The sequence below is a fragment of the Equus quagga genome, chromosome 9, assembly GCF_021613505.1.
Source record: "Equus quagga isolate Etosha38 chromosome 9, UCLA_HA_Equagga_1.0, whole genome shotgun sequence".
Classification (NCBI taxonomy): Eukaryota; Metazoa; Chordata; class Mammalia; order Perissodactyla; family Equidae; genus Equus; species Equus quagga.
In genome coordinates, this window is record NC_060275.1 from 115,183,694 (window position 1) to 115,209,768 (window position 26,075).

The 26,075-nt window shown below is 43.1% G+C and overlaps 1 protein-coding gene across 3 annotated transcripts in view; it reads right to left on the reverse strand.

Annotated features, from left to right (window-relative positions):
• The window catches only part of ADCY2 (adenylate cyclase 2), a 401,911-nt gene that overhangs the window by 368,911 nt on the left and 6,925 nt on the right, over positions 1 to 26,075 (reverse strand). For 2 of the 3 annotated variants that reach the window (XM_046672164.1, XM_046672163.1), the window contains exon 2: positions 9,970 to 10,167. In XM_046672164.1, coding sequence (XP_046528120.1) covers positions 9,970 to 10,167 — 198 coding nt within the window. Of the gene's footprint in view, positions 1 to 5,033; positions 5,177 to 5,388; positions 5,519 to 9,969; positions 10,168 to 26,075 lie in introns of those variants that run through there. The other variant, XM_046672165.1, reaches the window with a different exon arrangement.

Consider the following 26,075-nt stretch of genomic DNA (forward strand, 5'->3'; position numbering starts at 1 on the left):
TGGAAGCTTAGGTTATTGATTTGAGCCTTTTCCTCTTTTATTGTACAAACACTTAATGCTATAAATTTCTCTCCAAGCACCGTTTTAGCTGAATCCTACAAACTGTGATCCATCATGTTTTCATTTCATTCAGTTCAATGTACTTTCTAAGTCCCCTTCTAATTTCTTCTTGGACTCCTGAGATATTAAGAAACGGGCCGTTTACTTTCCAATTATTGACTGATTTTCAAAATTTCTTTTCATTAATTCTAAGTCCATTATGCCCAAAGAACATCCTTTGTATATAGTAATATTTTAAACTTACTGAGACTTTTATGGTTCAGAATACAGTCCATCTTGGCCAACGTTCCACATGCGTTTGAAAGAACACATATGCTGCATTGTTGGGTGGCATGTTCTGTAAACATCAGTTAGATCAACTTGTTTGGTAGTACTTTTCAAATCTCCTCTGTTCTTATTGATTTTCCTTCTTAATGTCCCATTCGTTATTGAGATAAAGCTGTTGAAATCTCTGAGTTAGACTATGGGCTTTCGCGTCGTGTATTTTGAATCTCTGTCACTAGGTGCATACAGGTAATGGAACTGTTAGGTCTTCCTGATGAAGTGATTCCCTCTGCATCAGGAACGGTTCTTCTCTGTCACCGGCACTTGATCTTCCAGGCCCTGTACCAGGACTTACTCCTCCCCAGGTTCCTCCTCTGGCCATGCTGGGCTCCTCCCATTCATGTGCTCATTGGCCCTCAAGTGGAGACTTGACGGGACCTTACAAATCCCCGTAGCCCATGCTCTCTCTCTTTCTGCAGCTCTCTCCTCTCTCCTCTTTGGTTTCTGTTCTAAGAATTCCAGCACTTTTGCCTTCCCCAAACCTGAACTCTGCTTCTTCAACTCTGTGCCACTGCCGGGTGAGGATGATATTAGTGGCTGCTGAGAAAAGGAAATCTGAAATACTGCAAGCTGGAAGAGCTAAGTGAGGTGTTGCTTAGCAACTCTTAATAGGAAATAATTTAACTCTGGATTTATTTTTTTCCTGAGAACCTGCTGCTCTTGCCTGGAGTCTAGAATGCACGCCCCTTCATGCTGGCAGCTCCCCTGCGTGCACGCATGGGTGCACACACACAGTCCTAACCCACCAGCGACAGGCTGCACTATTCACCAGTTCCCATAAGTATGTTACTTTGGCTATAACAGCATCCAAGATTCAAGGCCAAAGTGGCTGGAATTCCATGATCAGCACAACCTTTCATAAAGTCATTTGGCAAACACAAGGGAGACAATGCAGGAAGCCCTAAGACAACCACCATCCAAAATGTCTCCATTTAAACCGAGTCAGTGACAGATGTTTTGGAAACCTGCAGAACATTTTTCCTCCCTTGCAAAATCCCAGCTCTTTCAGGAAAGCACTACAGATTCCAGGCTGCAGTCACGACTCCTTTTTTCGACTTCACGTTGACTTCCCCCGGAGGTGCCTCCAGATGCCCTGAGCTGCACACACAGGACCAGGGTTCTCGTGACGGTGGCCACGCCCCCCCCCCCCCCCCCCCCCCCCCCCCCCCCCCATCCCCCAGAGCATGTGAGCTATACTGCGCAGGCTTCGAGTAAGGCCGCAGACAGTACCCAACGCAGGCGCGGCTCAGGGAGAAGCGAGTGATAGGCTGGACCAAGCCCTGCACCTGCATCCCCACGAATGCCTCCCAGGGCCCTGAGTCTGACGGGTTTTTCCTTCGGGGAAGAAAGGGGCTGGTTATAGGTTTACAGGAGCTAAGACAGAACCAGCTGAGAAAACCAGCAGAAAGAAGTGAAATTTTAAGGATCTGCTTATAAGTGACTCATTTCATTATAAAAGCAATCACTGATTCCCAAACAATAATACTAATATACACGGACACTTGTTTCTTGGGTCAGATAAGTCCCATTTCTCTTACCTAGTCATCTGAGGGGTGAAAATACCTGCAACTGGGAATATCAGATGGCAATTCGAAACAGTGATATACTGGATTTTTTGGCGTCTCTGAAGTAATAGTTCCCTCCCTGTGAAGTTTTTCCAAATAACATCTATCCCAAAAGTGGCTCAGATAAAACACTTCAGAATTCCCAAATGTGTCCCTTCCTTGTCACACAATGATCTGTCATTTGCTGAGGCACAACAGGAAATAACCCACAGTCACTGGTGACAATGTGCACATGGAGATGATGTGTGATGGTCACAATGCCAGAATGCCACGTTCAAATTCTGGCTCCCTTCCCAGCTGTGTGATTTTGGGGAAGTTGCTTAACCTCTCTGGGCTTCAGTTTTCTCATCTTCAAGTTGCAAGTACTTACTTCACAGGGTTGTATAAATCAAGTAAGTTATACGTGTAAAGGAACCCAACAGTGCCTGGCACAGGGAAGGATCAGGACTGTGGAAGTGTTTTCTACCATTAACATGGTAGGGGAGGCAAGTAGACAGATCCGTTATGTGTACATTCATTCAGGCAATGCCTGCTTAATAGCCAGATAACAGTTTAATCAAGATAACAATCTTCAGTACCAGGACCTGTTCCCCTAGAGAAAAGCACGGGAGGAGAGAAAGAAGAGGAAGCAGAGAGATTGTTTCAGAAACACCAACAGAAATGTCTAGTTGAGCCAGACCAGGGCAGGAAGGCCCAGAGAGGGTCTTGGTCCCTCCTCAGGTCACTGGACAGTCAGGACACTCTGGCTGGGAACTAACAGCTGGGAAAGCACAGAAATGCCAGCTCCGCTCTCAGTCGCCAGCGGTGGGCGGGACCTCATAACTACACTGCAGGCTGGGCCGCTCTGTTGCAAGTCCTGAAAGGCCACATTTCATCAGTAGGTTCTTTGCCATTAAAAAACAACAACAAAAATATTTAAGTCTTCACCTTTGTTGTTGAATGAAATAATTTTCTATATTACTTTTATTATTTTTCCTGTGGGTCCTTCTTCATATTAACTCCAAACACCCCCTGAGAAATCGCCCTGGTACACACAAGCATACAAAGATGTGTTTCTTGGACACTCAGGGACAATCTCTCTAAGCTGGACTTTTCTCCTTTTGTTCACAGGCCACGAGGTTCTTCCAATGGTAAATACACTCTTTAATCGCATTCCAAGTGACGGCACTAAAGGAAAAGCAAACCAATCCTGTACCATTTCAAAGTCTATGCGAAGCCTTTATTTTCTTTCATTTTCACTTAAAAAAAGATTTTTGCACGTTCATGTCCTATTTTTGCAAGAAAACACATTTAGACACATGCTGACTATTTGGCATCCTTTTAGGTAAGAGGACAAAGAAAGTCTCTTCTTCCTGAACCAAATGTTGCCCTGCAAGTGGGTAATTTTACAAATCTATACAATAACTTCAGCGTGGTCTGCCTGCCAAGGCTGAACTGGGGTTGTCAGGAAGGGAAGTATTTATTCAACTCTGTTCAGTGAACTCTTACGATGAGGGAAGCAGAAAACTGAAGTCAAGAGCAAACACAACTCAGCTCTCTTGTGCTCTCTTGTCCTCACTTGGCCAACGCGGCGTCTATGTGTGGAAGCGTCCACCCTTCTCAGGCAGCCCTCCTGCCCTGCTCCCTTCTGAGCAGGTATTTCAGAAGGAGGGGAGTTTTCAGCTGAGATGAAATGGATTTGTTCTTGTTAGAAATTCGTTAAATAAAACGTCATCTAAAAGCTTAGGCTTCACCAAGTGAACTAAAAGCATTACAAAAATGTATCCAGCAAGGTCTTACTCGATGTCACTAATGCAGGAACCCAAAAGAAGCACTTCCATTATTCAGACAGACAGAGGTGAGCCAAGGTTCTCTAAAGCACAAACACTCGTTCATGATGCTCTGTCTACATGGCAATACGAGCGTCAGGTTATTTTCTCTTTATATTAATGAGCGTGGACTTATGTCAACAGGACATTCATACATGAGAACGTCTCTAATTCCTAATGGACGCTGGTTTGCAAAAGCGTCAAATCCTCCATGGCACGCATTTACTTCCAAGGTGGATTTGCAGTTCAAATGAAGGCTGACATCAAGAGCCGTTATGAAAATCTGAGACGGGGGAGTGAATATTACAGCAACATGCCACAAGACAGAAGTGGCCTCCTGTAGCAGGAGAGCACCCATTTCGGAAACACTGTCTTCCAGTGAAATGGTCTGTCATGGGTTGAACCATGTTCCCCTCAAACAGAGGTCCAAGTCCTAACCCCCAGTACCTGTGAAGGTGACCTTATTTGGAAATAAGGTCTTTGGGGATGTAACCAATTCAAGATGAGATCATTAGGGTAAGCCCTAAACCCAATATGATGGATGTCCTTATAAGAAGAGACACACAAACAAGCATGGCATATGATGATGGAGGCAGAGACTGGAGTGGTATGTCCACAAGCCAAGGAACCCTAAGGATTGCCAGAAACCACCAAATGCCAGAAGAGGCAGGGAGGGATCCTTGCCCTGGAGCCTTCAGAGGGAGCACGGCCTTGCTGACACCTTGATTTCGACTTCTGGCCCAGAGCTGTAAGACACTATTTGTCAGCCTCAGTTAAGCCTTTTCTGATAGGACTTACCCATCAGGAAAGCTCCGTGTCCTAGAGGCTGTCAGATAGGGACCATTGCTATGTTGTATACCTGCACTGGGCATGTGCAGAAAAGGGAAAGATGCTCCCCATACACATTGCCACTGAATGCCTGAAAAGAAGATTGTCCTATTTACGTGACCTAATAGAACAGAGAACACAAACACCTTACATGCCCCTCCACTAATGTGGAGTTCAAAACGGTTCAAGTATTTTTAAACCATCCAGAAGAACAAGATACAATACAGTGAAGGCAGCTCCCTCTTTGCTTATCGTTTTTTCAATGGGAAAGTCACAGCACAACGAAGGGCATTTTAGCAAATCAGCCCAAGCAAGAAGCAAGCAGACAGGACTTCCATTGAACATGCAGACACTGCCACTAAACAGCTGGAGCCCAAAACGCTGCAATTCACCACCCGACTTCACTCAGAGATTCTGGAACCATCAACAAAATGTCACTTTTAAATACTTTTCATCTGGGAGGCAGCTGTGTGGAACAGATGTCAGCTGGGTCGGGGTGCTGGCAGCCAGGGTGGAAGAGGACGTCAAGATGGGGTTCGCTTGGGCTGAATTACAACAGCAGTGATAGGAAGAGTCCACACGCGGTCAAGGCTGTGAGGGCAAACCACGCAAGTTTTTTATTTTCCATTTTCCTTATTTCCCCAGGGACCCCTCCCAAACTGCACAGTCTCCAAGCTTGCCACCCTTTTACCTGCCAGTGCTTTCTGAGGACCATACACTGCAAAATCATCCCTTTTTGCCTGATCAAAACGGGCACCACCACACTTCGTTGTGCCCTGGCAACTCCGTACAATTCCACTTACTGAGGGTTTAAGAGCTGGTTCTTTCAGAGGCAACATTGATGGGTAGTCTTGTATTATACAGGGTTTCTCAGACTGGGCACCCCTGCCGTTTAGGGCTGGGTAACTCTCTGTAGTCTGTGCACTGTAGGATGTTGAGCAACATTTCTGGCTTCTACCCACTGATGATATCCTCCCACAGTAATATACTCCCATCCAGGTTGTGACATCAAAGATGTTTCTAGACATGGACAAATGTCCCTTGGGGGCGAAATCGCTCCCAGTTGAGAACCACTGGTGTCACGAGTAAGAGCCAGCCTCTAGAGTCAGCCCCCTGAGTTCAAACCTCCTCTTCCACTCACCAGCAGCTTGGCTGTGAGTAAGGTACTTCACCACCCTTGTCTGTTTCTGCTCTTGTAAAAGTACGAGAATGATGGTGCCCACCCCGTGAGGCTATGCGAAGATCCATGAGGTTGTGTAAGGAAAGCACTCAGGCTGGGGCCGGCACAGTCCAAATGACGCACTGCTGGCTGACGACGTTCTGTGCTCTGCACTGGAGATGTTGACAGCCGGGATCTGTACTCAAGCCACCTGCGCAGTGAAGAATTAACCTTACCCAAGGACAGGGCTGGCTCGGCCCCGGGCTCCTGGTAAGTCATCTCTAGGCCCCTGGAAGGCCCTGCCTGACAGGAGTGTCTTTGTCTGCCTGGGGTTTTGGCCAGCTGACAGTCTAAATGAGATTTACAACAGGTGCTTAGGGTCATGAAGTATCAGTTCTGTCTCCAGAAAGCTGGAGACTAAAGGCCAGCCGTGCAGGCAGTACGTGATGGAGCCCCAGTGCAAAGTGCACACAGAGGGCTGGGCTGCGCTTCCCCGGTAGGCAGTACTCCATGCAGAGAGCCACATATCGCTGCCGAGACGGCAGCGCTGCCCATGACTCCAGAGGGAGAGGACAACGGAGGCTCCACATTTGCTAGTTTCCCCAGACACTTCCCTAGGCTGATGTTAATCTGCAGTCTTTCCCTGTAATAAACCATAGCTATGAGTCTAACAGCTTTCAAAGAGTTCTGTGAGTCCTTCAAGTAAGCCATCAAACCCCAAGGGGGTCTTCAGAACCCCAAACTTGCCACTGGTGTCAGCAGTGAGGGTGGTCTTGTGTGAACTGTTCCCTCCGCCTGTGCTGTAGGCTCACCCTGCATGTTCTTACGACAGTACTGTCACTGTAGCTGGCTTCTCGTTGGAAGCATTCCCAGAGCACACCTCCTTATGCACGGTGAACCTACAGTAACACTTCTGGAAGGTTCATGCTCATTGAGGGGCCTACATCTATGATGCTGATATTAAAAGATGCCAGACTTTTGGTTAATAAGACAGAACACTTGCATTTTAAATCCCCATGCCTGTTGAATGGGGCGGGGGTAGCCAGGAGTGTTGGGCAGGATTTCAAACTCCAGTGGAAGAATGAGGCCGAGTGTCCCTCTTCTGGCAAGGCCCACAGCGTGAGGCAGATGAGGGGCCCAAGCCCCCAACCTAGGAAGAGTGGCCAAAAACCGCTGCCACCACTGAGCCTGCCTGTGGCCTTTTCTGAGCATCAAGCAGACACAGCCACACTCCCAGAAAGGTGTCCAGGCCACAAGCTGGGCTGGCCACCCACCAGAAATGTCAACAGGGCTGATGCTCCACACAGGGGCTAGTTCTGCCCCGGGCCCTTGTAGCGTGTGGAAGGTAACCCTCACACAGGTGGGGTTACGTGTTGGGGCAGAGAGGAAAAAATCCCAAATCAACCCTGAGGAAATGGAAGCGAAACGACTATGAAATAAGAATGTTTAAGATGCTTAAAGAGATTTTTAAAAGCAGGTGGAAGCAGCAATAAAACAACCAAAAGATAGTTAAAAACAGAACAAGTGGATACACAAAAAAATCTAACAACAACAAATCTGGAGATGAACAAACACAGTCATCCATTAACGGAAACACTGAATGAGTAGCTTTGGGGCCCACTCTTGGCAGAGGACACTTGCACATGCAAAGACACAGTGGTGGAGAGACAGTCACATCCCTGCCCAGGAGGAGCTGATATCCTTGCAGGGGAGACCATCAATCAACAGAGAGGGATGTGTAATATGATCTGAGGTGCTATGATCATCGTAAGTGCTAGGGGAAGACTAAAGCAGGGTGAGGGCTGTCGCCCAACAGGGGGCATCTGGAGGTCCAGGAAGGCTGCTCTTTGAAGGGGGTCAGGGAGGTTCATGAAGGTAACCCAAGAGCCATGCAATTACAGGGAGCAAGAGCGTTCCAGACAGTGGGAGGTCTTTACCCTGATTAATCGGTTCTTTTAAAATAATAATAATAAAGCAAATATTATATTACTGGTGAAATTAGAGATGTTCCATTTAAGCTGGAACTTTACACTCTATTATTCACTTCCGCATTAGAAGTCTTGGCTAATGTAATTAGACAATACAATAATACATAAGAGAAGAGTGAATTAAGGATTTGAAATGGAGAAACACTTTTTTAATTATCTGGAAATGATAATACTGTTTATATAAATCAACTGAGACCCTACCAGGAGTTCACTAAGATTACTGGATACAGATCAACATAAAAAACAATAATATTCTTATGCATCAACATTAAACAAATAGAAAAGGCAATTAGGAAAAAAGTCCCTTCTATACAACAACAAAAAACTTTAGGTACCTAACAACAAGTCTAAGGAAAATTGTTACCGATTTTACGAATAAAAAAAGTCTTTAAAAGACATAAAAGAAAACCAGAATTACTGGACAGACATGCCACGTAATTCTATGGAAACAAAACATTAAGATAGCAAATCTCTGGATGCTTTTTATAATATCCTTTTATTATTTCCTAGACGTTTAATACCTTTCAAAGTGAAAGTTAAGAAATTCTATATAATTTGAATCCAGATCACAACTGGAGTTTTCACTGCACGTGACAAACTGATTCTGCAATTCGTATGGAAAAGTGAGCCAAGAAAATTCAGAACAAAAGGAAACCTGAAGAGCAAGGAGGGCCCACTTGCCCTTCCAGATACTAAGGCTTCTTCCAAAGCTATGACACTGAAACAAGGGGGCACTGGTGCAGGGAGATGAGAAACCCCTAGGTCCACACCATAGGCCAACAAGCGATGCTCTTAACTAGTCTCCCGTGTCTGCTCCATGTGTGCCGTGAAGGCAGGAGGGATGAGGACCAAGTGCACCAGTAAAGGCTTCTGGGTGAGGCTGCAGCTCAGGGAGGTGAAGAAGAGAGGTGGGAGTGGAGGCAGAGAAGGAGCTGAACATGGGGGCAGGGGCCCAATTCTCCAAGGGGCTTGAACGGGAAAGTGATGAGGAGAAGGACTGGGGAGCTTCCCTGACCACTGGAGCCTCTTCAGGGAACTGCAAGAGAAGAAAGGTGGCACCACCACTTCTTCTGTCCACTGTGACAGTGTCCTTAAGAGCCAGAGACACCAACCTAAGTTCACCTAGTCCAGTCCTCTCCCTGTGCAGAAGAAACTGACGCCCAAAGGCGATGATGACTTGGCCAAGGTCATGAGTGACTTATTGACAGAACCCACTGGAAACCTCATCTTTGGGCTCATCCAGGGCTCTCTCCAGCTAAGGCACACCAGGAATGCTGTGTACCTTGTCCCTGGTACTGGAACCCTTCTGTGGGTTCCTGTCTTGAATCTCTCTTCTCCCTTGGCCTCCAGAGCAATTCTCCCTCACTAGTCCTCATCTTCTCCTAATGGCTTCTTCTCTATCCATTCTTGGCTGCTGTTCCTCTCCTATCCCCAGCTCTTGAGCTCCCACCAACCCTGTGATGGCCCTCTCAGTGCTCAATTCACTCTCCCTGGATGGCTTAGAGAACCCCACAGCTTTGATCAAGAGCTTGAGGTTAGTAACTTGTATATCCATATCTGCAGCCCAGACCTGCACCCTGGACAGCACCCTTTAATCCAGCAGTCAATGGGGCACACGCATGAGGGAGTGGCACCAGGGGAAAAGCCTACTCCTAAGACTACAGTCGCCTAAAGATCTGACATCCTCCAGATGTCACCATTTTCTAAGCCAAGAGCCTCCCCAGGCTCAACTTGAAGAACTGTGGGTTTTCCAACAGGTGTAGGAAGCAATTCTATGGATATGATGTAATTACGTTGATACAGAGTCAGTATCACAGAAGTCTGTGTATAAGGAGGAAGACGAGTAACTGAGAAAGAGTTCAAAGGCAGTGACCAGTCTTTGAGAGTTAGATGCACAAGGTAAGATCCCAGATCCCAGAGGGATTCTGGAATGATAGGAAACCAGGAGAAGAATGGAGCTACAAAACTGTGGTGGCGAGGCAAAAACCCAGACTTAGCCATCAAAAACTAGTGACAGGGTGAGACCCAGGCAAGCACCCAGCTACCAGTAGGTCTGATGAGTTAAAATGGGCATCGAGTGACTTCACCTATGGGGACACCGCCAAGACAGCTATTTCAGAAGACTTTCTTGTCAGCTACAGGTCTGCTGTTTACAGCTTAAAGCCACGTTTTCAGAAGTAAGTATGTCACAAATCAAAGGACATAAAGAAAACCCAAAAAACATTTTAAAGTCTTACCTGATCCCAGGCAGAGACGGTACCTCCAAAACACATGAACAAGTACCCCATGGCCACGAGACACATCCATATCACCAACGAGAAGACGCGGAGCAGCTTCTTAAACACAGACTCGATGCAGACCAGGATGAATATCGCAAAGAAGATCGCCAGGGCAGTGGGAACTGTTATTAAAAACGCCACGTGGTCTTCAACTTCCTAAGGAGACAGAAAACATATTGCAAAGGTACAGTTCAGAAACAGTGCCATACTGATGATTTATGTGATCAAGATGCTATCAGCATTAATCCATGTCAAAATATATCAAGTTTTAAAAATTATTTTAGAAGTAGAACAGTTTGAACTTCTGAAAATTTCAGTTTCCTATTAAATAATCCTGTTTTTCTACACGAATAACCCAGTATTGGATATTTAAGTTATGCAAAATAGCTATAAAATTAAATTTAAATTTTCCCTGATACATGGAGAAATGAGTTTTATTCAAAAGTGAAGGCAAGAGCACATGATATCAGGATAAAATAAGACAGTCATGTGCACTGCCTGAATCAGAGGATCAGAGATGCCCCGGCCTTCAAAAGCAAGGCTTCAAGATGGATTTGAAATGTTTTATTTTAAAAAATCTAAAAACTATCTCAGTCGCTAAAGTGATGAGCTTTTATTTTAATGATGGCAATTAATGTTTTAACGGGAGCACAGGTTAACAGAAAAGGGTCAGAAGCACTAAATATAGATGATGAAGAGAGTGGGAAAGACTTAGAAGAACACACCATTTTTCTAGTTTCCTTCCCCACGTCTCCCAGGCTCCAGTAGCACACAGAAAATGGGCATGTATTATTAGCCTCTTACCAACACATTTTTTAAAGAAAATCCACCTTTGCACACTAACGCTCATTTTCGATTTCTTTCTAGCCACACACACAAAAGGCACACTATTTCAATTCCACCTGATTTCAGCACAATGTGAGAGACCTCATGGTCCCTTTGGTTACAGTACAAGCTTGGATTTAGGCTTTAGCTTCTGCAAAAACCTTGCAGAACCCTGCTGGAACCTTGCTCTGAAGAGCATTCACCAGGGGCAGGAACACAGTTCAAGTCTTTAATCCTCACCCAAACATGCTTAGTTACTGAAACACCCAAAGGAGTTTCAATCAAAGAACCCATATGGCTGGGACCCTAAGAACTTCCACTGAGGTTTTGGAATAGTAAAGGTTACTGTAAAATCTGGGACTTATGGGGTGGCTCTCTCACATACTAGAAGCTGGTGAACCCTTCACCTTTCCTGGTTGGTGCAGGGTTCACTCCGTCCCATCAGCAGCTCTACCTTTACATGCAGACAAGCCCATCCAGAGATCCAACCACCAACCACAGGGAGATGGGGAAGCCAGCAACACAGTCAAGTAACCACTCTGAGTCCAGAGTAACATGGAGGGGACAGAAAGGGACCCAACTCACTACATTTCCCTTTCTCTCGCACACAGATGTGGGTGCTAAACAATACCTGGGAAAGAGGCAACAACAACAACAACCATAGCAAATACTGCTATACATATTTTTGTAACCTAAGCACTCGTACCTACATTCACCTCTTTAATACCGACCCCAATCCTGTGAGGGGAGCACTGGTGCTGGCACTATTCCACAGGAGAGAAAACCGAGGCACCAACGATGAGAATAAGCTGGCCTGGCTGTCGAGCTGGTGAGGGACAGAGCCAGAGATCTGAGGTCTGTTCTGGCCACCACTGTGTGCTCCGCCCTCTGGTTGTGCAGCAGGTGGCGAGCTAGACCAAAGGCCAACCCTTGAGTGGCCAAAAGAACGTATGTCTCCAGAACTGTAAGAAGACAGGAGGGTCAAGTGCAACGGTCTTATTCTCTCCCGCCACTGCTATTTTTGTCCACAATTAAGTGCCTACGTTGTACTTTTACTCAGACACATTTCACAATCATTGCAAAAGGGTATCAGGTGTACTCCAGGCTGCGCGCACTCTCCAGCACTCAGACCCCACAAATAAATGGACACGTGGACACAGCAGCATGTCTTCTGAGGACGTCACATTTGAGAACGATAGCCATGCACATGGAGCCATGAAAACTGATTTTATTTTAAACCCCCCAAAATGAACTTAACTGAGCTGTGGACAGAAAGCTAACTAGGAAACAACCAGGACAGCGGTTTCGTAGCGTGTCTTTTCACTTATTTCATTAACCCAGCAGGGGAGAAACAATCATTGACTTCATTGGCTCCGATTTCTCCAGAAAGACTGAGAATGGTGTGAAAATATGCATGACTGTACAGTGAGAATTAGTAACCAGAGGAACAGAAAGATCTAGATGGAGTCCTTCCAGGAAGTGGAAGACCCCCTGAATTAGCGGTTGGGGCTTTTCCTGCACTCGTCTTTTTAAAGATCTTACTGTAAACAAAACAAAGACCCAATGTCTTATGGCGCTGGGTCCAGTATATACTAAGACTTGATATTGTTTTGGGTTTGAAATATTGAACTCTATCGCACTTTATTTTCTTTTATAATATCAGGGTCTTCATCACTGAGAAGTGACTTATCTGGGCTGGAGGGTAACTTCACATTAGGCATAGTAGACACAGTGCCTGGGTCCCACACTATTGTTAGGAACCCACGAAAGTGTTGTAATTTCTGTTAAAATCAGGAAAAAAACCAAGCTTTTAAGGTCAAAAGCGACATACGTCTTCATGCTAAACCAGGGGTAAACTATCATTGGGAACATAGTTTTTGGGAGGAAGGGGCATAGAAAGGCGATCCTAGGGGGTTGGTGGCATACCCCTGCTCACCAGATGTGCGACACCATCTCATCCACCCTGCACACCAGAGGAAGAGCTTCAGCTTCGAATAGCATTCCCCAGCCTCGGTGGGTGAGGCGGATTCCCAGATGGCCAAGGGCTTTGGATGGCCGGCCACTGTTCCCAAGGCTTGTGGCCCTAACCATTGCAAAACCTGAGCCCACTGAAGGATCGGGGCTCTTCTGGAAAAAGAACAGCCACCAATTTATTCTTCATTTGCCTTTTAAACTCTAACTCCAAACAAGTTTTAATATAGACTTCTCCACAAAATAGAATCTTTTGTAAGTATGTCAAGGAAAAAACAGTGGAGTATTCATGAAAGAAAGTATAAGCTTATAAAGGACATTCTTTCCTCATCTCGCTGTTTGCATCACACGTTTTTCTTAAGGCTAAGTCAATGTAATAAAGGAATGCCCTCAGATCTTGAATTACAGGGTTCTCCGCCCTCCCCATCCCGTTCCCAGTGGATGGGAAGATGAATGAATGAATGGAGCCACAAAGGCACACCCCGTGGCTGTTTTCTTTGGAGCTAATTGAGTTTTCAAAATTCAGAATATAAAACAAAGAGAGTAGCCTAAAATAAAGCAAACTGAAAAATTAACAACATTGTCAATCTAAATTAAATGTGTTTCTGTATCCCAGCCCCTGCTCCCTCCATGGAAAAAAGTTACCATATACTGCAAACTAAACGAAATGCATGCAAGTGCCTTTAAAAGGGGGATCTTGGGCATGGTTTATCGACTAATGATAATGGTTCCTATCACTCTCTTCAAACATTTTATTCTTTTGTTTTTAATGCATTTTCTGGTAATTTTGGATGGCTTCTAATTGCTAGGCCCATTAAATACCCATTGCTTTTTATTTATTATGTGACAACTCCTTTGTTTCTTAGAGGCTTTTCCAGGGGGCAACAGATTATCTGTATTTTCATCCTTTTTCACGAGCACGTTCCATTTTTTGTTAAGCAGTACTATTTTTCATGTAGATGGTAAAGGACAGTCCAATGTAAAATACTACTTTTCTATAAAAAATATATTTTAGTGAAGTGCTTTACAGTCAAACAGACTGAAGGTAGAACCATCACTCACTGCTGTGCAACTCAGGGTGAGCACTGGGTCTCCCTGAGCTTGTTTCTTCACGCCAACAGCCATACAGACGCTGCACGGCTGGTGGGTGTTCAGTATATGACAAGTGCACCATAGATGACAGCAATTAGGATCATGATGACCATTCCCTTTTTCCTTCAGATTTCAGTATTTTCTCACCAAGGCTAGTGTGATTATTCACTATTGGAATGATGCCTATTTTGCATTCTAAATAATTATGTACTTTATTACCAAAAATTACTTTGGAGGACTGTCATTGGACAAAAACAAGTCAGCCTTTAGCTATGACATACAAACTGCAAAATGAAGACACTTGAGATAAAACATTTAAAGACAGATGAGTTGCGGATTATCCACTTCCAATGAAAACCATGGATCTACAACTCCAGAAAGCCAGTTAGACAAGCATATATACGGTATGATGGTAAAAACGCAAACTGTTAGAGATAAAGAGAAGATCCTTAGAGTGGCCAAAGAGAGAGGAAGGATCACCCACAAAGATCAACAGCACAAGGGCAGAAATGTCAACAGTGCAAGACAGTAAGGACAAATTACTGAACAAAAATAACAATCCATCTCATTCAGCCAAGAAACCAGTTTGGTTGTCTTTTTTTTGAGAGCAAAAACACAAGGATTTACAGATAAATCATTTTTAGCAGGAATTTAGCATCAAGAAACTCTCTGTAAAAGAACTTCTACAAAATTAATCCTAAAAAGACTGTACAATACAAAAGGAGGTGAGCAGACATACTGGCACACACAGTGCTACAACAAAATACACATCATCCATCTGAAACAACAACAATGAATGTCTAACTGCTGGGTTTAAAAAGATAGAATTGAAACACTTAATAGTAAGACTAATAAAGCTAGGAGAAGAAAAACTAGAGATAAAGTGTTCCAAAGTCATTTATTTTTTTATTTTTATTTTTATTTATTTATTTATTTTTTTGAGGAAGATCAGCCCTGAGCTAACTGTTGCCAATCCTCCTCTTTTTGCTGAGGAAGACTGGCCCTGACCTAACATCCATGCCCATCTTCCTCGACTTTATATATGGGACGCCTACCACAGCATGGCTTTTGCCAAGCGGTGCCATGTTGACACCCGGGATCCGAACCAATGAACCCTGGGCCGCCGAAGCGGAACGTGCACACTTAACTGCTGTGCCACCAGGCCGGCCCCCTCCAAAGTCATTTAATGATCTAAGTGTCAAGACTGACCAACTTGAAATCTTTATTATGGTACAATTTCAAAGGTGATCATTAAAAGAATACAAATAAATGCATAAATTCCAAATCATCAGAGGGAAAAAAACAAGAGAGAAGAAAAAAGCATCAAGCCAAAAGATAAAAGAGGAGAAAGGGGAAGTAATTGGGACAAATAGATAGCAAAGCAGTAAAATGGGACAAACAAGTGCAAACATATCAATAACCACAACGAAATAAGTGCTTTGAAGTTTCCAACTAAAAAGTACATTCTCAGATTGGATTATAAAACAAAACTCAACGCTATGCTATTTACAAGAGACACGTTTAAGCAAAAAGACAAAGAAAGGTTGAAAATAAAGAGATGGAAAATAACTATTTCAATATCTTACAAAATATGCATTAAGTAAAAAAAAATTAAGGATGAAGACAAAATGCTCTATTCTTAGGCAATTATAACAATTTTAAACACCTAAAAATCCAATAAAATAGCCTCAAAACATATGAAGCAAAAATGTACAGAACTAAATGGAAAAGTAAACTAATCTACAAAGAGCAGATTTCAATATCTCCATCCAACTATTGATAGGTCAAGCAAACAAAATAAATAAATAAATGAATAAATAAATAAAAGATGCAAATATTTTGAAAGTCATAATTAGCAAGCTTGACTTAATTGACAATACAGAATTCCACATCCAACCTTAGGAAGAACAGTATTCTTCTCAAGTGCACATGGAATATTTATAAAAATCATGTACCAGGAAACTTGCAAAAAATTTCTAAGAAGTATCATAGAGATCCATATTCTTTGATCACAACAATTTCAAATTAGAAGTTTAAAACAAAATCATAAATTAAAAATTACCACATATTTGTAACAACATAAGATGCACAACTTTAAATAATTTTTGGATCAAAACAGAAATCATAACATGAATTTAAAAAGAATAATGAAAACAATACATATCAATATTTGCAGTATGCAGGAAAAGCGGTGCTTGGAGGGAAACTGGTGCTTGGAGGAAATCTTCAAAGTTGAGCTGAATTGTTCTATTGTCAATTTGGTTTTGCTGGGAGTTACATTTCCCAGAACCCACTTCCCTTTATGGCTCTTGGTTAGAGTTGAACAGAAGAGGAATTTGTGCCAGATTTGGGATGCAAAAGTGAAGCACCTTCTCCCCTAAGGTCTTTGCAGTTAGATATGACTATGGGCAGTCACAGAGGTCTAGGCAGGCTTCAGCTTGTCCTGCCCCTCCCCTGCCCCATATCCTGCTCTTCTGCCCAATTTCTGGCTGCTGGTGAACAGTGGCCCAGCAGAGACCCGTCTACAAAAGCACAGAGGTAGTAGCTACATAGAAGCAAGAGATTTCCAGAGACCTTTCCACTGAGCTCCTCCATCTTGCTTATCCTTTGGGTGACTAGTTGTGTTTGTCTTCACAGATCTCCCTGTAAGCTCTCACTTTTCCACTCAAACCAGTGCTTTATGAAGGTGCCTTAGTGATTCTGCAGATTTTTATTCTCCTCTTGAGAAACAGCTGCAGGCTTATTATCAGACCCCAGAAGAAATTGAACGCTGACCACAGACCACCAAATCCCATTGAAGATTCCCATCACTGATGGAGTGCTGCGTGACCCTCCAGGCTATGAAGTTGGATCTGTACAGTAGCATCTCATCATCAAATGGAGGTGGTATGCACAAACCAGGGCTCAGATAGGTTCTGAAGGCACAAGTAACTTGCATGAGCAAATGCCACAGATACTCATAGCCTCTACCGCTGCCACACTGCCTCCTCTCTCTCTCTGAATCTGTACCTATGTCCTCACAGAGAGTTCCCTATGACCAGCTGCCTGAGGAAATAAAAATCTAGGTCTGGATTATAGGTGGTCCTGCAGGAGACAACTGAAGCAGTAAACCTCTGAGCCCCTTACGTGTATCATTCTCTAGAGGACCAGCCAGCCATCTATGGCAGGTTGATTATAAATGACCACTTCCACGATGGAAGGTGCAGCACTTTGTTCTTACTTGAATTCAATTTATTCCAGAGATGGGTTTTGCTTTCCTGTCCACAAAGCTCCTGCCCAAATCACCACATGTGGACTTGTACAATACAGTATTCACTCACAGGGAATTTCACCCAGCATCACTTCTGACCGAAACATTCAGTTTACAGCAAATGAAGTGTGACAATGAGCTCATGCTCTTGGAATTCACTGGTCTTACCCTGCTCATTGCCCTGAAGCAGCTTCCTTGAGTGAAGGAGGAAAGACCTTCTAAAGACTCAGTTAGGGGGCCTGCTTGTGGGCAACACCTTGTGGGGCTGGGGGAATGTCTTCCAGGATGCAGCAGATGCTCTGAAACAGCAACCAATACATGGCACTGGTTCTCCAAGAGCCAGGATCCACAGGTCTGGGAATCAAGGGGTGGAAATAAGAGTGGCTGCCCTATTAATGATCCTCTAGCAAAATGTCATAATTCCCATTTCTGTAAATTTGAGCTGTTCCAATTTAGAAGGCTTAGTTGCCCAAGGAAAATTGTCTCCACCAGGAAACTCAATAATGTTTCCATTAAACTGGAGACAGATTGCTATCTGGCCACTCTAGACTACTAATGTCACCGAACCAATGGGCAGAGAAGAGCTTTTGGCACTGGCTGGGGCTACTGATCACGACTATCAAGGAAAATTGAGTCACTAATACACAACACGGGCAGGAAAGAGGATGACTAGAATCAGAAGCAGAAGATCATCAGGGTGTCTCCCGGTGCTCCATGTCCTGTGATAAAAGTTCATGGAAATGTCTAACAATAAATACTGTCTAACTGCAAAGTACCATGTGGAGTGTCATCCCACCAGGCAAGGAAATATGACCAGATAAGATGCTAGGACAGGGCAAAGGGAATATGGAATGGATAGTGGAAGCAAGAAGTTAAAACACCAGCCACTTCCACGTGATCAGTTGTAGAAGTGAGGATGGTAGTAATTATAAATATTTCTTCCTTGGTTTGACATGAATATATTTTTGTGCATGTGCATATTAAATTATTAATTTTTCTTTCTCCTTCTGCCTATGATATATTTATAGTGTATTAATAGCCTTTATATCCAAGTATACAAGAAACAGAATCTTTAAAGGGACTGTTACTTAGAAGAGAAATAAACGTCATTAAAATGGACAAAATGCTCCTTTATATCCTCTTTTAGGGACATGGTTAGTGTATCTTCGGTTGTACAAAGAACAGTTGTATCATACTAGGTTGAAGCATGATTCTGCTATTTTCTGTATTCAGAAGTAAAATATAGTTAAGAGAGGCATATGTGATGCCCAGTTGACAAGCAGTAGACTGTGATGGATTGTTCTATTGTCAGACTGGTTAAAGCTACTTCTCAGAATCCCCTTCCCAGGGTGAGAGTTGGCCTAAGGAGGCACTTGCCCAAGATTTGGGAGGTGGACAGGAAGCAGCCCCCAGGAAGGATGGCCTGCCGGGTCAGGTATGGCTGGAGAAACACACGGACAAGCCTAGTGGGTTCCAGCCTGCCCTTGCTCTCCGCTGCTCCACAGGCAGCACTCTGACCTCAGAAGCCCAGACTGGGCTCCTCACCGGATATTTGGCTGTGCACTTACAGAGGTGGTGTCATGTGAAGGTGACAGCCTCCCACGAATTCCCCTGTGGGGGCTGTCTTCGGCCAGAAGTTACATGTGCTCGGCTTCTCAGATTTCCTGGCAAGCTCCCACTGGTTACGACTTCTCTGCTGATCCCAAAGCTCCCTTCTGGTGCTAAGCTTTCTACTGAAAACAGAAGGCTGAAAACTAGTGACCTAAGTATCACCTTCAGAAACTAGGAAAAGTTACAACAAAAGAAACCAAAAGAAGGAAGACGTGGTGGTCAGGGACCTTCAGAAATATGCCCCATTCCCTCCTTCTGGGTTCCTCCAGGGAGCACTTCCTGACCTCCTCTGAAGTTAGAAGTAACCATGCTCAGGCAATAAAATGTGAGCAGGACTAAAGTGTCGCTCTCCTGGGCAGAGGGATGTAAATGCCAGAGTGAGGCCCACGGCTGTTTCCTTGCCATGGTGCAAAGACCATGTCACCAGGAAGACTCCTACAGCCCAGCTCTCCGAGTAACTGAGATGAGCAGAACTTCCCTCCTGGCCCACTCTGGCCAGAATATGTGTGCAAGAAATAAACCTCTGGTGTGTTAAGCCAAATTTGGGGTTTGTTTGTTAACCCATCACAATTTATAACATTTTTACTGATAACAAAAATTAGTACATGAAATAGGATGCTGCTCCAATAAAACCTAAAATGTGTAGCATTGATAGCTGCTAGGTGGCAGAAGCAGCAAGGAAAATGTCATCAAAGATGGAAAAATGGCAACCCAAGGTAAGCAATGGTCCAACATTTGGTCAACTGCTTTATCTTGGATGACAAAAGATGCCTTAATAGGATTGTAAGTCTAGAGTAGGGCTCGGTGAACTTTTTTGGTAAAGGATGAGATCATAAATATTTTAAGCTTTCTTCAGTCCATATGGTCACTGTCACACAATTTAACTCTGCTGCTGTTCCTTAAACACAGTCATAGATCATATGGAAATGAATGGTCAGGCTGTATTCCAATAAAACTTCCTCTGAAAAAATAGGCAGTGGGTCAGATTTGAGCCCAGGCCAGAGTCTTGCTGAGCCCTGATCTAGAAGAGGTCATTAAATAAAATGTTACAAGTGTGGCTTCGTTGCTGTTGACTGCATTTGTTAAGGTACTACAAGGAAAAGATAAGATCAGAAAATAACTGCTCAGTTATGAGGAGGAATGAAAAGGAAGCCAAACAGTGTAGGATTACATGGGTTTGTCAGGCTGGAAGAGGGAGTGCTCCTCAGTCCCACTCAGTCAATGATAAAACGCGTTCCTAGACTTAGAAAGGCTGACTAAAACTCAGCCATGCGGGGGGAAAAACCAAACCCACTGTGGCAAATGGATGGATTAAGGCGCCTCAGAGTAAAGTCCAGGTAAGAGTACAGTGCCAGTAAATCCTTTTGATTGGACAAAATGGTGCAGAGAAAAGAGAACCAGAGTGTTTCCCAAAGAGGCTAAAAGCACACACAGAAAAAAGAGAGAGAGAGAGATGGGGTGAGAAGGTAAAGAAACATAGCAAATCTAAGAAATGTGTCTTGAGAAGAACTACGGCTATGGTCACTGACACCTGAAGATGACTGAAATTAAACAGATAAGAAGTAGAAGTTGTTCTGAGTGATTTTTGTTTCCAAAAGAAATGTCAACCTTTACTATGGCTTTTCGAGACTTAAAGGAAATTTGGGTCTCTATCTATGGTAGGAAATGGGTGGAGAAAACTGCTCAGTCCTCAGCTAGGGCATACTCCCTAACACTCAATCCAGATGTTGTCAAGAGGATGGTAAACAAGGAAGAACCTCCCAAAGGGCAGGTTCAGATGTCACAGAAAACAACAGACAAGGGGACCATTTCCAGGGCAAGAATCTGGGTCTAATGAAGAAGCAATCCCCAGGCCCAGGGCCTGGGGCCCTCAAACTGCCTGCCCTGGGGATTTGGAATTGCTACAAACCAGAGACCAATGTGCGTCAATCTTCCCTTGGGATGATGGGAGAGTTTATTGTGGTTGCCATTTGTAAACTGGATGGTTGATAACAAGTCTTTTTAGTCCATAGGTCTCCAGATCAAGAGAAGCCACATTCAGACTTTATATAGACATGACTGCTCAGCATTCCCTCTGAACAAACTAGTGTCCTTCACTCAGAGATCCTAGACTTTGAGCTTCCTTTCATTAGTGGATGGGACTTCTGGGTTATCACTCTTGAGAAAGGGATATGTACGTTTTCTTCGGGAAGGAGTAAACTAAATATTCGGTGACAGGGTAGGTGGACTGTAGTAGTAATTAGGGCTGATAAGCATTCTAGTTCACCACTCTGTTGTGGTTTTGTCAGCAAAACTGGGTGCACTAATCCCCTTGCCTGTGTTCATGCCCTGGTGTAATTCTCTCCTACAGTGACTCTGACCCTGGCCGTGTGACTCTCTTTGGCCAATCTGATGACAGGTGCATGACACAAAGACTTCAAAATTCCTGGGGCTTGTCCTCTTCCCCCCTGCTCTTATAGAACCCTGTGAATTCCCTGCAAGGAGCTCAGGCTAGCCTGCTAAATGAGCAGACATGTAGCCCAGAGACCCCATCATCTTATCCAACAGCCCTAGCTGACAGCCTGACAACTGGCCACACATGTAAATGAGGCCACCTTAGATGATCCAGCTACCAAGAGACCTGTCACTGACCACACAGACATGAAATCAACCAGCAGAGATCAAGTGAGCAAGTAGATCAGAAGAGCCAAGAGCTGACCCACAGAATTGTGAGCTAAATAAAAGGGTAGTTACTCCAACCTATTAAATTTTGGAGTGGTTGTCACACAGCACAAGCTAACTGATATGCCCTCCTTCCAGGCATATGAAGTTTGACATGGCCATACAAGGTACTGGGGCAGACTGTATTTTCCACAGATGAGGCCACACCACATCCCATCTTACATGCAACTGACATTCCTCTCATCAAGCGAGGTTCTATGACCCCTTTGACTGCATCTGTGCAGATCTTTGTGACATTTCAACCAATAAGCTATGGTAAAAGTGGTATTATCTAACTTCAGAGACAGGATTATAAGAATTCCATGTACTCCCCTCTTCTTCTTTTAGGATGATCATTTTTAGAATCCAGTACCACACTGTGAAGAAGCCAAGTAACCATGTGGAAAGGTCATATGAAGGTGTTCCAGCCTACAGTCCCAACTGAATCTCAGCTGCCAGCCAGCATTGACCACTGCATATAAAAGTGAACAAGTCTGAAGGGGACTCCAGCTCCCAGCCTTTAAGCCACCCCAGCTGACACATGGAGCAAGGATGAGCTTCCACTGCCAACCTGCCCAACTTGCTGATTCAGGAGGAAATAAAAGATGTCGTTGTTTCCACTTACTAAGTTTTGTGGGGTTTTTTTATGCAGCAGTAGAGAAATAGAATACTTACTCTCAGCAATGAAAAATGAATGAAAGTGATATGTCACTTCCAGGTGGAAGACGTCAATTGCCAGTAGCAAGACACTGAAACACTCTTTTCTTCCCTGGTATAGCAAGTGAGGAAGGAAAGACGTTCTGAGGTGCAGCTTCCTTCATTCTGAATCCCGGCATGACTGCCGTGGGAGAGTCCCCTTGCTCACTCCCATTTACTGTGTAGAGTGAGCAAAATATAAACCTTTGTCGTGCTAAGCCACTAAGATTTTGGAGTTGTTTGTTTCCATAGCATAATCTATTATGTTCTGACTCATACAAGAACTAATAAAGATAATAGCAGAAGGGGGCCGGCCCAGTGGCGCAGCGGTTAAGTTCACACATTCCGCTTCTCGGCCGACTGGGGTTCGCCAGTTCGGATCCCGGGTGCGGACATGCCACCGCTTGGGACGCCATGCTGTGGTAGGCATCCCACATATAAAGCAGAGGAAGATGGGCACGATGTTAGCTCAGGGCCAGGCTTCCCCAGCAAAAAAAGGAGGAGTGGCAGTAGTTAGCTCAGGGCTAATCTTCCTCAAAAAAAATAAAAATAAAAAAGATAGCAGAAACAAACAAAATAGAAAACAAAAATGCAATAGAGAGGATCAGCAAAGACAAAGAAAGGTTCTTGAAAAAGTTAAAATAAAATAGAGATCTGATGAGACTAAGTAAGGAAAAAAAGAAATCCTGTAAAAATAACATTATAAGTAAAAATCAGAGATAGAGTATACGTAAAGTGCTAAAATGAGAACAGTATTATCAAATGCATGCCATTAAATTTCAGAATTTGGATGAAATGCAAAAATTTCTAGAAAAATCATATTGAAACTGACTCAAGAATTAGTCTCAAGAAACTGTCTCAAATTAGAAATACGAAATAATCCTATTACTATCAAAGATACTAAAGTGAAATTTAGACAAAGAAAGCAACAGGCCCACGTGGTTTTCTAAGCAAAGTCTATCAACTCTTTCCAACATAGAGAAAACTGTTCTAGAAAACTGAAAAATAAGGCATGCTCCCTGACTTATTTTATAAGACTAGCAAAACTTTAATTAAAAGAAAAATGACAATTCGATAAAGGAATATTCCAAACTCATTTCACCAAAGAACATATTTGCAAAACTCTTAAACAAAATGTTAGCACATTGAATTCAACATTTTATAAGAGATATCATGAAAACTGAATTTGTCTCAGGAATATGAAAATTGTTTAATATTAGAAAATCTATAACTATTATTTATTACACTGGCAGATTAAAAAAAAAAAAAAAAGCATACATTTATCCCAATTTGGTAAAATTCAACACCGAATCACTTTTAAACTTTTGTGTAAATTAGAGTAAAAGGTAATCTCAAAGGATATCTACAAAAACCTACAACCAACATCATCTTAAAAGGATAAACTATGAAGGAATTCCCTTTAAAATTAAGAAAATGCAAGGGTACCCACAATCACCAATTCTGCCAATATCATATTAGAGTTCCTCACCAGCTTAATAATGCAAGAAAAAGAAATGAAAGGCCTTAGTCCTGGAAAAGAGGAAATAAAACTCTCAGTATTTGCAGAAGACATGATTGTCTGTAGAGGAAACCTGAAAGAATCTGCATTTCAGTTACTAGTAATAAAAAGGATATGATAACAAGTTGCCTGGATATAAAATTGATATCCAAAATTCAACTGTATCACTTTCCATCAGCAACAAAATAAGAAAAATCATAATTTTTAAAACACCATTTATGGTAAACAACAAACTACAAAATATCTTTTTGGATGGAGAAGTAAGAGCAGCATACAGAAAACTGTGAAACTTTCCTGAAGCACACAAGTGAATGGGGAGATGGCCCATGTTCATGGATAGAAAAGTTTAATATCATAAATACCAATTCTCAGCAATGAATCAACAGATTCAAAATGATACTAACAAAATCCCAATAGAGTTTTTTCTTATGGAGTTGACATAAGGCGATTGTAAAGTTTATATGGAAGAACAAAAGGTCAAGAATAACCAAGAAACTTTTGAAGGAGTTGAATGTTACCTGCCCTGCTTAATATAAATACTTATCATAAAGCTTTAGTAATCATACTGTGTGTATGTTTGTGTGCGTGCGTGCACACAGTATTATAGGATAAAACCAAAACTTAACCAATGGAACAGAATAGATAGCCCACAACAAACCACTCATATATGGAATTTTGATATATGACAGATGTGAGAAAAGGATTAACTAAAATAGATCAATAAAAATTCATTCTCCACAAGGAAAAATACATAAATGGATTTTGATCACTACCTCATACCACATATATACCATACACATACGATATGTGTATGTATATGATATATATGTGTGTGTATGTGATAAAATGAACTGAAAGAAAAGCAAGGGAATGATAAATAAAAAGTGCCATATACAGGGGCTGGCCCGGTGGCACAGCGGTTAAGTTCGCACCTTCCACATCTCGGCGGCCCGGGGTTCGCTGGTTCGGATCCCGGGTGTTGATATGGGACTGCTTGGCACGCCATGCTGTGGTAGCCATCCCATGTATAAAGCAGAGGAAGATGGGCACGATGTTAGCTCTGGGCCAGGCTTCCTGAGCAAAAAAGAGGAGGACTGGCAGTAGTTAGCTCAGGGCTAATCTTCCTCAAGAAAAAAAAAAAAGTGCCATATACATTTTACTTCTGAAGGTAGATAAGAGAATGGGGCAGGTGTAGCATACAGATGGAAATATGTTATTAGAGACATTCTAGTTTGGACTGAGTTCACCAGTGTTTATTTTAGTATAAATAAATAAGCAAGCCAGATAGAGATCAATGAGGATTGTGCTGAAGAATCAAAGAGTAATCAGGTTAATCAAGTGAGACATCACATTCTGTGTACCTAAAATTCAATTCCGAAGAACACATGTTATATACATCTGAATTAACTGTAAGTCGATGATGGGAAGGGACAATACATTAGGTCCACCGTACGTCTGAACCACGGACACATTTCTTCACTATCTCTTTGATTTGTGTTCAGCTGATCTCTTTCTTCTCTGAATTTTTAACATCAATAGCTTTTATTGATTCTAGGAATGAACTGGTCTAAAATTCTGTTTCCTTTATAATGTCCACAGATCACTAGTAGCTTGAAATCTTAATTATTTTGCCTTTTGTTTGTCATACAGCTTTAAAAAACAATATAGGACATTTCAAACACACACACAATCATTGAGTCTAGGGGGTTAGCACGTAGGAATGAAAGCCAGCACCTTTGAGTTCTGGCTTGTCCTAGCTGTAACATCCTGACATGGTCATGTCTGAGCAACAGTAAAGGACATTGGTGGAAATGGGCAGAAGCTCCAACTCCAAGATCTTGCAGTCAGGAGGTCCCATGACAATCATACTGATCCACTATCGTCAGTTGGGCGGAGACCCTGGAGACTTGACCTATTCACAAGATTCTCTCAGACAATAATAACCATCCTGAGAAATGTCAAGAATTTCAATGTTCTAAAAAGAAGCTATTGTAGTCTATGTCTGTATGTTTCAAATGCAATAAATTATTCATTCAATCTATTTTAATTGTGCTAATAACTGAAAATTCCCACTTCAAGCGACAAGTTTTTTTAAAGTGACCTCGTTCAACTCTGAGATACAACTGGCCTTAGGCATCCCTAACGGCCGAGACCCCAGTCTATCTTCTCATTCTCTCAGTCTTGGCGCCATCGTTCTAGAACCCTGGGCAGAGTCAGAAAACTGGTTGGCAAAGCTGCCCACAAAGGTTTTTCAGGTTGAGCCTCTCATTACTGTGTCCATCACTCTCTCACCAGAGGCTGGCTCCTGGGGACAGACGTATAAGCCCAAGCAAAAAGACAGAACAGAAAGAATTATTTGTAACATTGCCAGTGACAGTGGAACTAATGAAGTCTTCCTCC